Source organism: Apium graveolens, chromosome 11 (genome assembly GCF_009905375.1).
Source record: "Apium graveolens cultivar Ventura chromosome 11, ASM990537v1, whole genome shotgun sequence".
Classification (NCBI taxonomy): Eukaryota; Viridiplantae; Streptophyta; class Magnoliopsida; order Apiales; family Apiaceae; genus Apium; species Apium graveolens.
The window spans coordinates 125947835-125961191 of NC_133657.1; the positions used below are offsets into that span (position 1 = coordinate 125947835).

The 13357-nt window shown below is 34.5% G+C and overlaps 2 protein-coding genes across 4 annotated transcripts; one reads left to right on the top strand and one right to left on the bottom strand.

The window, feature by feature from the left end:
* The first annotated feature begins 344 nt into the window (after window positions 1–344).
* On the top strand, window positions 345–6804 carry LOC141697767 (E3 ubiquitin-protein ligase RFI2-like). Of its 3 annotated transcripts, XM_074502310.1 has the most exons (6): window positions 346–524; window positions 4344–4593; window positions 5588–5613; window positions 5683–5793; window positions 5884–6058; window positions 6167–6804. In XM_074502310.1, the coding sequence occupies exons 2-6, from the start codon at window positions 4379–4381 to the stop codon at window positions 6552–6554; spliced, it is 915 nt and encodes a 304-aa protein (XP_074358411.1). In that variant the 5' UTR covers window positions 346–524; window positions 4344–4378; the 3' UTR covers window positions 6555–6804. The 3 variants fall into 3 exon arrangements, with proteins under 3 accessions (XP_074358410.1, XP_074358411.1, XP_074358412.1); XM_074502309.1 differs by having other exon boundaries at window positions 345–524; window positions 5683–6058; XM_074502311.1 differs by lacking the exon at window positions 5683–5793 and having other exon boundaries at window positions 347–524.
* A 38-nt stretch (window positions 6805–6842) lies between these two features.
* Window positions 6843–8413, bottom strand: LOC141697768 (beta-glucosidase 3-like). Its single transcript, XM_074502312.1, has 5 exons — window positions 8295–8413; window positions 8088–8203; window positions 7494–7868; window positions 7331–7400; window positions 6843–7240 (listed from the first exon to the last, which is right to left on the bottom strand). Exons 3-5 carry the CDS (start codon window positions 7850–7852, stop codon window positions 7211–7213), a joined length of 459 nt encoding a protein of 152 aa, XP_074358413.1. The 5' UTR covers window positions 7853–7868; window positions 8088–8203; window positions 8295–8413; the 3' UTR covers window positions 6843–7210.
* Between the last annotated feature and the right edge of the window lie 4944 nt (window positions 8414–13357).

The window sequence follows — 13357 nt, forward strand, 5'->3', positions numbered from 1 at the left end:
AACTTTTTTAAATATATTTTTGAAAATTTCCCTTTAAATTTATATGCAATATAAATTTATAATAAGATGTATTTATTAAAATATGAAAAATTAATATTAATAATTAATTAATTAATTAATAATATTTATTAATTAGTTTTTGATAAATTCCCAAAAAAGAATAAAATTAGTATTTTTTTATAATTTTTTTAAAAATAAAATTTGGAATATACCTAATATTTTACAATATATATTCCAAAAAAATAAAATTATGAAAAAATAATTAAAAAATTATAATTTGAAATTTATAATATAGGCCATTTAACCCTAACAATGGAGCTATTATTTTTTTGGGCAATTGAAACTGAAAAGGTGACGTACTGAATCGAATAGTGGCTATAAACACATATATATGGCTACACACACATATACATGGCGTTTGAATTATGTTTCTATGGATGATAAAAGCTGAGAGTTTATTGTCTCTGTGTAATTACAAAGAAAATCTGTTGCTAAGCTCAAATATGGCCATCACTTTCATCTGGGTAATTGTTTGACCTTTTTAATATTGTATTACTTATTTATGTTATTATTTTTGCTGTTGTTAGTTTTTAAAATGCTTGTTTAATTAGGGTTATTTATTTATGCTTCTATAGTGTTAACTTAGTTTGAATATGGTTTTATATGGAAGTGTGAAATGCATATTTTTGTTTTGGGTGCTTTTATAATTTGTTAAGTTGTTTGATCATAAATTTTCTCTCTGGGTTTTTACGGAAGCTTGAAATGGAAGAACCCTAATGAGGAAACAAATGAAATGGTTTTTGCTCTGTTTGAGAATGTTTTTATATTATCTAATGATTGAATTCTAGGGTTTAATTGTTGTAAATGATGTAGGGATGTTGATGAGTTCAGGGAATAAATATTACATGTCATATGTACGTTGTTCTATTCGTTTAGTGAGGTTGATCTTGGATCAAATACTTATGGCATTAACATCAAGTTTATACTTGTTGGAAATCTTAAGTTGCCATTTGCCAAATTAATAATCTTTGTTTAATTGGGATGAGGAAGGTAACCGTGTTATTCTTCTTATCTACAAATGAATTTCTACAGTTATTATGCTTGGTTAATTTGTTAGTGATCAGCCATCTCAGAAGTTTGTCTATAGATCCTTCGGGTAGATCCAATTGTACCTAAAGGAGTTAATGATAATGTACAAACATGTGTTCATGTCCTGCTTCATCAGCTAAACCATTACTAGTTTATGGAGATGCAAGATTCAGGAATCAAACTTAAGTTGATTTCATTATGGAATCGTTTGATGTTAAACATCATCATGTTTCAATACTTTAGTGGCATTTTATCATCTGGTGACGGAAGCTTTTTACTCTTATTTAGTCTGCTAGTTGCCTGCTGCGAAAATAAATGTAATTAATTAATCAATTTATCATTTTATGTTAGTTTCACATTTTTTTATTTGAAATATTATTACTTTTCAGTTACTCCTATACTTTTTAAAAAGAACAAAAACAACTCCTTTTTATTTTAAAGTCGAGTATCTTTGCATATTTGTTAATAAAATCCCTGGTGTATCTGAAATAATCTTTTTGTATCTTATTTAAAAAACACTAAACCCCACTCAATTTTTTTTAAATATTTCGAGAATATAAGATACCTACCGTTATATTCTTGTAAATATAGAAACAATCAGCCTGACTCTGACCATCAATTAACCTTGATAGAACGATTACCAGTAAACTATACACTATAATCACATTATGAAATCCAGAAAAGATATTTTACAAGATATATTTTTCCTTATAGATATTAAGATAACTAAATTCATCTCCTTTTATGCTTGCCCTCTGTTTGAATTAATACACACGAACACATCTCTATCTTCTTTGAATTTTGTTGCAATGGATAATATAATAGCTGAGAATTTGTTGCTTGTTTGTTCAATATGCCTCGAGTCGATCTCTGATCACGGCGAAAGATCTATGGCTAAGCTCAAATGTGGCCATAAATTTCATCTTGGTATTTTTACTGATTTTATAATATTGAAAAGGATTGTTCACTAAGGTTTATGAAATGTGTGGTTTGTTTGATTGTTTGTGTTGTTAAGGTGTCAGTTATTTCAATCGTGATTGTAATTTATATATAAATTTAAAAAAAGGATTTTTCTCGTGTTGTGTGTGTGTTATTTGTGTGTTGGGAATGCACATGTATTACATTTCAGATGTTTCCTGTTGACTGAAGCTTTCGACTACTTTATTTCATTTGCTAGAGGCCTGCTGCCAACATAAAACTAATTATTAAATTATTAATTAGTTTATGTTACTTTCCGCATTTTACGTTTGAAATATTATTAGTTTTCAGTTATTCTTATACTTTTCAAAGAGAACAAATGTAAATCCTTTTTATTTTTTTAGTCAAGTATATTTGTGTGTTTGTTCGTAAAATCCTGGTGTATCTGAAATAATCTTTTTATATCTTATTTAAAACACAAGGCCCCACTCAATTTTCTTTACATATTTCGATAATATAAGATACCTACCATTATATTGTTGTATATATAGTAAAAATCAGCCTGATCGTGACCGTCAATTAACCTTGACCGAACGATTATTATTAGTAATACATACACTATAACCAGCTTACGAAATCTAGAGAAGATATTATACAATATATATCTCTTTTGATATATATTAATATAACAAAATTCATCTCTTTCTATGCTTGCCCTCTGTTTGAATTAATACAGACACATTTCTATCTTCTTTGAATTTCGTTGCCATGGATAGTGTAATAGCTGCGAATATGTTGCTTCTGTGTTCAATATGCCTCGAGTCGATTTCTGATCACGAGGAAAGATCTGTGGCTAAGCTCAAATGTGGCCACAAATTTCACCTCGGTATTTTTTGTTGTACTTTTATAATATTGAGAATGATTGTTTAGTAAGGTTCATGGTATGTGTGGTTTGTTCAATTGTTTGTACTGTTACGTTGTTTAGTAATTTCAATCGTGATTATAATTTATATGAAAAATTAAAAAGGGGTGTTTTTGGTGTTGTGTGTGTGTGTAATTTGTGTGTTGGTATGTACATGTACTACTAGTATTGAGTTTTTTATTGTAAATTGTCGATGCGGTTTAATATCGAACCTTTAAATGGCTGTTATTTTGTTAGGTATATATGGTTTTGATTTATGTCTTATTTGAAATTAGAATTGAGTTCTGTGAAATGATAGAGCTTTAATTTTTTTAGGTGGTGGAGCACGGTGATGAGGTTACAAGTTAAATTTATTACTCGTTTTGAGAACAACGAATATATAAATATATATATATATATATTTATTTATATATATATATTTATTTATTTATTTATTTGGGCAAATTTCATTTGCATAAAATTTATATTATCTTTTATTTTTGGAATTTAAGCTGATGAGTTTACAAAATGTTTTTACTGTCTCGTTTCTGAGAAACATCATAAATTTCACTTGATTTAGCTAGATTGATCTTGAATCAATTACTTATTCTTTAAGATTATGTTTATAAGTGGGGTTCATCTAGCTTCAGTCATTTCGTTAAAACTGCAGTTGAAGTAATTTTCCATTAGAGACCGGCCATCTCAGAACATTGAAATATGTATTTTGAACCAAGTAAAAGCATTTTCTTGTTCTATCAGTTAAATGATTGCAAGTTTATAAAGTGCGAGATTCAGCTGTCAAGTTGTAAGTTGGTTTTTAGAGATCTCCCATGTCAGAAGCTTCAAATAGGTCTCTCAAAATAAGTAAAAGCATTTGTTCATGTGTTGCTTCATCAGCTAAAAGATTACAAGTTTATAACGATGCAGGATTCTGCTATAAAATTGTAAATTGGTATAATTATAAATACCCTTTAGGTTAAGTCGTCTTGTCTTAGTACTTTCGTGGAATCCTATCTGATGATGCTTGTTGACAGAAGCTTTCTTCTCGTATTTAGTTAGCTGGTGTCCTGGTGCCAACATATAAGTAAATAAATTCTTAATTTTCTTTCTTTGCCTAAATCCATAGGGTTTCATTGCAAGGAAGAATTCTTTATTGATGTTGCTATAGATTTTAATTCGGATCTTAAAGGGGTTTACTAACAAGAAGTTTATAGATCTCTTAAATTATATATATAAGTGGCATTAATTAAGTTATTTTGTTGAGTTGGTGGTGATCTGCTAGTAAGAATGACTCAATTTATGAGTATCTCTGCTTTAGGAATGTGTTTCATGTTTGTGCATCTTGAGAGCATTAATATTTTACAGTGGTATATTACTCTTACTTAATTGTGTATCTGTGACTATGTTCTAATTTATTTTTTTTGCCACTATATAGATTGCATTGGTTCAGCATTCAATATAGAGGGAGCAATGTTGTGCCCAAATTGCGGTGATGTTGAGGATGGATCTTGGCTATATGCAAATGCGTCTACTTCTTCATCTCCTGACTTCAGTATTAATGACCGGGAGTATTCTTCATTTCCCGACTTCAGTATTGATGACTGGGAGTGGGAAGATTTATATGATTATCTTTTTGCTGATGATTTAAGCACCTTTAATGGTATGACAGGAGATTCATCGTTTGAGTAAGCACAATTTCATCCTTCTGATGCAGTACAATAAAGATGGTTAACTTATGCTAACTTAATTATAGATCTATTATAAAACGTGTAATGTGGAACAGACAATGCAGTACAAAGTAATAGGCCTCCGTACAACTTATGGAGTTCATAGTTCTTCACAATATCTGTTTGAGACTGCTAATAGCTCTTTCAGGTTTCATATGATTATAGTAATGATATTATATATTTTACTTTTAAGTTTAAGATATATAATTCAGTTGAAAGTTATATCTTAAATTTCTTATAAAATTAGTAGTAACCCCTGATTACTTATCTGCTAAAACAAATAGTTATTTTCTGAAATATCTAAGTTTGCGTAAAATTTCTTTTGAGCAATATGCAAGTTTAATTTTTTTAATTTATTGGGGTTTGGTTGTGGGCTAGGAAGCACGGACACAGCATAAAGGGTGCCGTATGTGTGTCGCACAGGGCCGACACGGCTCGGCACCAACACGGCTGAGTACGTGCTATATATAGCTTTTAAACCTCAACTCCTCATACACACACACACACACTGTAAATACACATTTTATGTGCGACTGTGTGAGTGTGTGTATGTATATATATCAAAAAGAAAAACGGACCTCCAGAAATCACCCACAACCCACGTACTCAGCTGTGTCGGACACGTACTCGGCCTATATTAGATTGGACATCAAGGTTTTTTATCGGCTTAAGTTTTGTACCAATTTTCCTGAACTTCGATACTAGCCCCTTTTGGCATCTGTTTGTGTAATTTATTTTGCATATGATTATCATATCCAACTCATGTCAAGTTGTGGAGTTGGGGTGAACTCAAAGTTCTAGGTTTTTAAACTTTTTGTATTGGATTTATTTTTCGGTCACTTTTAACTATGGTGTAGTATCTGTATTTGTTTCTTGTGCTGATATATTTTTTTTTATGTTCAAAATTTTATAAACTTCTTTTTGACGTTTAGTTGCTTTAAAAATCTTACAGGCAAGTGGAATCGTCTCCAACGCCGAGTAAGTAAATTTCACTCGATTACTTTAAAATTTCATACACTTAGATATTAAATTAGATTTGTCAGTCAGATCGTGAGTTAGTGGGAAGCCATGCCCTATTTGCTGAACATATGGCTGCATCACCGATGGCCCATCCCCATGTTCATGTTCCACCTATTCCCAATGCTATATCTCGTGCAAGTGAGAATTTGGATGATCTCATTTTCAATCATCACATATATGGCCAATCTGGACAAAATGAGCTTTATAATCTCAATCCCTTTCTCGCAGCGAATGTTCAGTATCAAAGTGGGGGTCGTCATTTACCTTCACTTTCTGCTAATAGGAACCTTCTCAATGGTGTTGAACATATTTTAGACCCTTCAACAATGAGAAATACAAGGGTTGATAGTGATGCTATATTAAGATCTGGACCTTCTGCACTTCCCTTCCTCTACGGTGATAGGTAAGCCCCTTCGAACCCTTTAATACCCCTTTTTACTCTTTTAATGTTTCGGAGGATTAACTAATATGCTAACCTTGTTTCTTTTTTCCTTTTCCTCTTTAATTACAGTTCTTTTCCAGGAGGTGGAAGTTTAATTGTCTCTTCACTGAATCATCCTGGAAGTATCACTTATCCCCATGAAAGGATCCAGGTTTCACATGTCGGCCATCCTCCACAAGGCAATCCTACAAGTCTCCTACCGACCATCATGCCTGGTGCCAGCAGGTTTAGTGGTCCTATAGGCATGCCTGTTTCAACACCAGCTCCTCCTCAAGAGATTTCCAATATTTTTCCTTATCCGGGCAGTCAAAACCTACATTTGGAAAACAGGAACCGTTTGTCTCGCTTCCCTGTTATGCCATTTGATAGGGAATCGGGTTGGGATCCAGAGCGACAGTGGTATGGAGGTGCAGATCCCAGCCAAAGGTCTGGTAACTTTTGGCCGGAATGGCCATAGAAGGTTTAGTTTCTTGGATGTAACTTGTAAGGATTTATTAGCCAAATATAGTGCTCGAAAATTTCAAACTGTCAAGATTTTATTAAAATAAGCAAGCATGTTTGCACATGCTCAAACAGTACATCCTTGATACATCACTTGGTCCCAGAACTGAAACACTGTTTTGTTGATCATGTGGCTTGCATAACTCTTGCAAACTTTTGGTAGAATTCCTAGCTAAATTCCAGAAATCCCAGCTGAAATTCTTCTTTTTTTTTTTTGCATGAAATTAATATGCAAATTGTGAATCCTGTATGTGTGTGGTGTTTGTTTATACAAATAAATGAGAGTGGATTGTTTCCATACAAATGTAGATATTCACCACTCATAGATAGGAATCTAGCATTTTTACATTAGCTAGAGGTGAGAATTCTAGAATTTAGATACATGCCAGGGTTGTAAACCATTGGTTCACGATACCATATCAAACTACGTAACAAAGGCATGAATTTCGCATTCGAGACTTGCGTAACAAAGGATATGAGGTTATACACAGCTGAGCAATGTGTTTTATTCTTCAAAACTGGGATGTGTGCGTTCCACAGTTTTCAATTGAGTATCTTCCAGATATTTATTTGGAAGATGCATACCTCTGCGCAGTAATCTTTTTTCCTTGTTCAGCATACTTTGCAGAAACTGCAACATATCTAATGACAAAAGATATTTCTTTTCTTATTGTACTAGGATTCAAATGTGGTCAAGGATAGAAGAGCAAATTGATGAAGAAAGATTGATACCGTTTTCATGGATGTAAACAGGAAGATTGCGATAGACATCTTTGAAATACTCCAGGACGTGTGTGAGCCCCTAGGATTATATGTACAAAACGTTTCTGTCATATTATTCAAAACCAGCGCAGAAGAGAAAAAACATAAAGACATTGCCTAATCAGCCTTAAACCTGATATTGTTCGGTACCATCTCCTCCCCCTGAACCAGCAAGTAGTTAGGAAAGCTTAGTGAGAATCGTTGGTTTAAGCTCTGAGCAAGAAGTTTTCGCAGTAAGCAAATTGCAGCTAGTGTATGAAATTGTATCAGTGTAAAAACTAACGTACATATTAGTTGTACTGCCATATCAGCCATCACATCCCTGCTGTCTACATTAAGGTTGATGGTTTGATCCTTAATATATCCTGATGCATAATGGTTCACTCCCACGAAATCCAAAGAACCCTTCAGCCATAGAGATTCTGTTTTGGTGAAGGATGGAATCTTCTTACCTGCATTTTTCTTGATCACATCTGGAGAGTCGCCATTCATTAAAGGATTCACAAACCTGAAATTTAGAAAAAAAATGAAGGAGATGCAACTTATATGGCTATCACACGCAGAAAACCTCAAATAATGGTCATGACTTGGGGAAACTTTAGCATTATAGCCTGGTGAATAATATCCGGGTTGACCCCGAGAGGTGTCATGCATTTGTAAGTATTCTAATTTTTGTGACTGGAAGTAATCACAAAAAAATTACAACTGTGGTAAGTTTGGCACTTACCAACCGACATAATATTCATTGGCTCGTTGAGTTGCTAGTAAGTCTTCTGTTGTGTTTGTCCAAGGACTAAACCAAAATACCAACACATTAAGTCCGACAAAACCATGTTGTACTGCCTGCATCAGATGTTAGTTTCAGTGATTATATGTACATTCAAGTATCTACAGCTAAACAACATATCTTAAGAATTCTTGATGGTCTTAATACCTTGTACTTTCGCTTGTACAGTCTTGCAGCTAATGCATGTGCTAACAAAGTATTATGAGCAACCTTGTACGGTTCATCCAAGGTACCTTGTGTACAAGTAAACAAAGGAGAAATAGAGTTGTTGATCCATATACCCACTCACCACTATGAGTGAAGGTGTCCCAGATGCTAGGAGTTTTCCCATCTTCGAACGGTGCTCCAACCTTAAATTTGCACAACCATGTATGTAGATACACATTTAGATTACAACACCGGAGCCGGATTTTGACCTCGTGGCGCTTATGGTGTGAGAGTAAAAACTCGATTTTGGATGATGAAGATAGAAATGTAAGGTGACTGTGTATATATGAGTGTATGAGAGTGATGTGGGAGAGAATAAGTAAACCCTAAACCTTCTTTCCTTGTTCTATTTATTGCCCACAGATAGAGTTTAGCGGTTAGTATCTTTCGATTAGTGTCGCTCATTCCTGGGAGCAGAACGACACCTAGGGCTCGTGAATGCGCTACACGTCTCCAGGTTAGGGATAGTACAAGAGATGTTTCTCCCCATCCATTCACAACTATCATTTGTCATGTGAGATCATCAGTTGTGACTTGCGCTTCACGTATTATACCCTTCTTGGACCTTTTGAGATATGGGTAGTGAAATTGCTTTGATCGGTGGACGTGGGATGGTCCGGAGCTGGACTAGGTAAACAGGCCCGGGTCCAAATAAAGATTTATATGAACTGACTAATTTTGGTGACCCAAGTTGGAGTCCAAGTAAAATTATTATCCTATCACTAACTTTTTTTAAAAACTTTGTTTAAGCGAAGAAGTGGAGTCACTTGTAAACAATCTAAAACTCAATTTCTCGCAATCTTCTTTGTAACAAAAATGTGCATTTTCTTGTCTTTATCAAAACAAAAATGGAGTTATATTCGCCAAGCGGTGCATTAAACTCGTGCAAAAAATGTACTAAACGTAAGTAGTAATCATATGTTTGTTGGAGACTGGCCATTATCAACTTTTACCAGAAAAGAAGCATCGAAAAAGCGCTCGATTATGACTTAAAAACCAATGCACCAAAATTAGGATAAAAACGGTTCGGGTTTGAATCGGTTATTGTAAAATTTAAATTTAAATTTAAATATTTTTAGAATATTCAAATTCAAATCCGTCGGGTTTCGAATTGGACCGGGTAGTTTTTCTGCTATTCAAGATTATGAATATTTTAATGAAATTTAATATTATTTATATATGCAATCATTAATTATATATATTTATATATTGTTGGTCCTTGGATCAAAGGAAGACGACCCAATGAGTTGTAGCTAGAATAATTATTGACTTTGATGTAAAGCCCAAGAAGGCCCATTTGTAAAAGAGAGCCCATTTGGGACTCCCTATAGATATAAGACAACAACCTCATTTTAAAGGGTTGGCTAATTAAGTAAAGAAAATACCTCCTTAAAGATTAGTCCTATATATTTAATAATAATCGAGACTTATCATTTGGCACTAGAAGGAGGGGTTTACTCTGAAGATCCAACCAAAATATGATCGTGGAAGAAATTGATCCGACAACAGCCGGACCAACTCAGGTGAAGGAATAGACGGCGCCGCCGATCCTAAAAACCAAGGTGAACAAGAACCACTCAAACAATCGACTCTAAAGCCGAAATATTTATTTCCCCCACCAGAGGGAGCGTCTCATGAACAGCCGCTGAACTTAACAAATGCAAATCAACAAGACAAGAAGAAAAAGTTCAAATCAGATTAGCAATTAAGGATCCAGACATCCAAGGGCAAAAAGGTGCTTTCAAGCGACATGCGACTTCATCTCGAGAAAGTTGAGAGGTTAAAAACTCAAAACAATGAAGACCCGGAGGATCTACCTTACTCCGACGAAGAGCTCGAACTTCTAGAACGTGAGACTAGAATGCTCCAAGCCAAGCTCGAACGACAGCGTGAAATTCATCGCCTTCGCCGAGAGCTCCAACAAGCGTTGATAAAAAACCAAGGGCAAGATGATGAATTCTACGACGAAGATGATGACGCCAAATACGAGTATGGACCATCAGCAGAGTCGACATACTCACAACCGCGCGAGCGTCGACAATGCACAGTATCGTCTGCCGACGTCTCTCAGCGAACTGAGTCCACAGAATCTATCTCCCATGAGTAATTTGCTAAAATTCAAGAAAAAATAGCACATATACGTACCATAATGCGCAATCGGTCGGGATTTGAAACTGTTAGTGAGAGTCCTTTATCTCTGGTTCTCGAGAAAACATGCATCGACAGGACTTTGAAAACACCTTCCCTCGATCATTTCGACGGATCGTCTGACCCATTAGCATTTCTCAACACTTTTGACGGCCGCATGGCCTTCTTTGGTCACTCAGAGATTGCTCGATGTCAATTTTTCTCCACATGCCTCCAAGGCACAGCTCTTCGATGGTACAACAATCTACCACCTCGGTCCATTGACTCATGAACAACACTAAAAAGTAAATTCCAAGCTCGATTCTCCAGTAATTATATGTTAGGTCACACACACTGTAGAAGGGGGTTGAATACAGTGTTTAGCACAATCAAATCGAATTAAAGAACACAAGTAACAGAAAATATAATTTATTCAATATAATAAACTCTGTTACAATATGGAACTGTCTTCTCTCAGTGATGAACAAATATCACGAGAGCTGCTAGGGTTACAATGAATATTATTCTCGATAATGATAACACATATAGTGTAAACCCTATGTATGTGTTTATATACTACACAGTTACAAGATAATCACTAATTGATATGGAATATAATTCTGCTTCCTAAAATATATCAACTAGTTATCTTTTCTTCCAAGTATTCTATTCTTCATAAAACTCCTTCTTCATGCATATCTCTTCTTGCGTTTGTCTTAATCTTCTTTCCTTTCAATCAGCTGCCTTCCTTATCTGAAAGTCTCCTTAAGTCCTGATATTATCTCTTGATAAATATCTCCTGATAACTTAAGTTCTGACAACTTAAGTTCTGACTTCAGTATAAGTGCTGATTTACAGTTAAGTACTGATTTGTCCTGTTTAAGTAAGATCTGAAAACTAAACACAAATCATATTAGACATGACATTATCAAATATATCTAACAATCCCCCCCAACTTGTGAATTAGCATAATATACAAGATTAACAGATATTTCATGATGTTAAAAACATTAAGTACAAATGCATGAGAATTTGACTAGATAACTACAACTTACAGTCCTTGTAGCTTTACCATCTTTAACTTCTGATAACAGCTTCAGTCTGTATACACATCAGAATTTGAGCAGTTGTAGATCTTGACTTGTCTTCAATTACTGATCTCTTTGATGTCAGGAGTTGTTTTGAGATAGTTCTTTAACAAACATCTCTCAGCATATTTAAGTTTATCAATCATCCTCCTTTTAGCATTCTTCAATTCAACTATATCTTCACCAATTTGAAAGATAGCAGCCCTGAGATCATTTATTTTAGCTTTTCTTATGTCCTGATCTAATCTGATCAAATACGCCTTGTCAGACTCAAGATTGAATTCCACAGCCTTATAACCCAGAAAGGTAGTTATAATCTTAGTAGAGTTAGGCTTCATCTCGACAATATCACCCTTGTGATCTCTGTACTTGGGACAGTATGTGTTGTCAGACTTTACAGAATAAAGCTTCTTCTGACTCTGAATTTGAGTTTTTAAATAATTTGCAGCACTTTCTATTAATCTGTTCTTCACTTGAAGTAGGAATCAAACATGTTCAAGTTCCTCAAAATACTTCAGTGGTATAGCATTCTCCATAATATGGTATACCCTTCCATCTGTCCTGAAATATAACATGATGTGTTCTTTCAAGAAGGTATGGTAAACCATCTGTACTGCTTCAAGTCGATTCAATCTTTCAGGAGTTGCTCCAACACCTGGTTCATTTAAGGAAATTGGATCATTGGTTGTGTTCAGTGCTCTTCTTTCATCAGCACTACCCAATCCAGATTTATCTCTTGCTTCCTTTCCTGTAATAACTCTTGCTTCAAAACCACTTGCTGCAGTCTTCAAAGGTTGAGTATGTTTAGCTTTGGTGAATCCTGGAAGGAGTAACTTTGAGGATTTTACATGAGGAATATCAGAGGTTTCCTTTAACTTATCTTCTGATATCAAGCCAACTTGAGCTATGTCAGAGGTTGTTTGCTTCAGTGTCATATCAGAACTTACTATATCTTGACTCTGAACAACTTGAGCCATGTCAGAGGTTGTTTGAGAAATCTTCTTTGAAATCAGAGTAAGATTAACCTCTTTAACAAATATTTCTTCATCCATAGCAGGCACATAAACCTTTACAGGTTCTCCAACTTTTTCTTTGCCCTTGGACCTTGGATCTATCTCCATTTATGATTTGGCCTTAGTTGCCTCATGATTTATCCTTTCTTTTATCACAATGCCTTTAGCCTTAGGAATGTTCTTTTCAACAACATAAACTTCAGATTTGGAGTTGACTTTTTCTAACTTAAGTCTAGCTTCTTCTTCCTTTAGACTCTCAAAGTCTAATCCTGGATTTTCTTTCAGAAATAACTGTCTTTAAATTTCCTCATCAAGTTCCAGAAGTTCATCAGAACTTATCCTTTTACCTGTATAAGAACTTATTCTTCTCCCAGTATCAGAACTTGTTCTTTGACTTGTAGTTCCAGCTTTACTTGATGAAAAACCTTTACCTTGACCATGACCTCCACCCATTCCAGAGTTTCCATGGTCATCTTTTTCATCATCCTTTCCCTTCAGTGTCTTGATAGGTTTGCATTTGGACTTAATTACTTTCTCCCCCTTTTTGGCATCAGCAGGTAAAAGAAGAGAGACAAGCAATTCCACTGAGGATTGGATCTAATTGAGTTGAGATTGGTGAGAAGCTTGATTCCTCAAAATTTCATCAATCTGAGACTGTTGCTTCTCTTGGGTTTTCTCAATGTTGGCAATTCTGTCAAAGGTAGGTTGGAAAAACCTTTTCTTTTCAAGTTTCAAATTCATATCTTGCTGGATCATGTTTTCTTGAATTTTATTC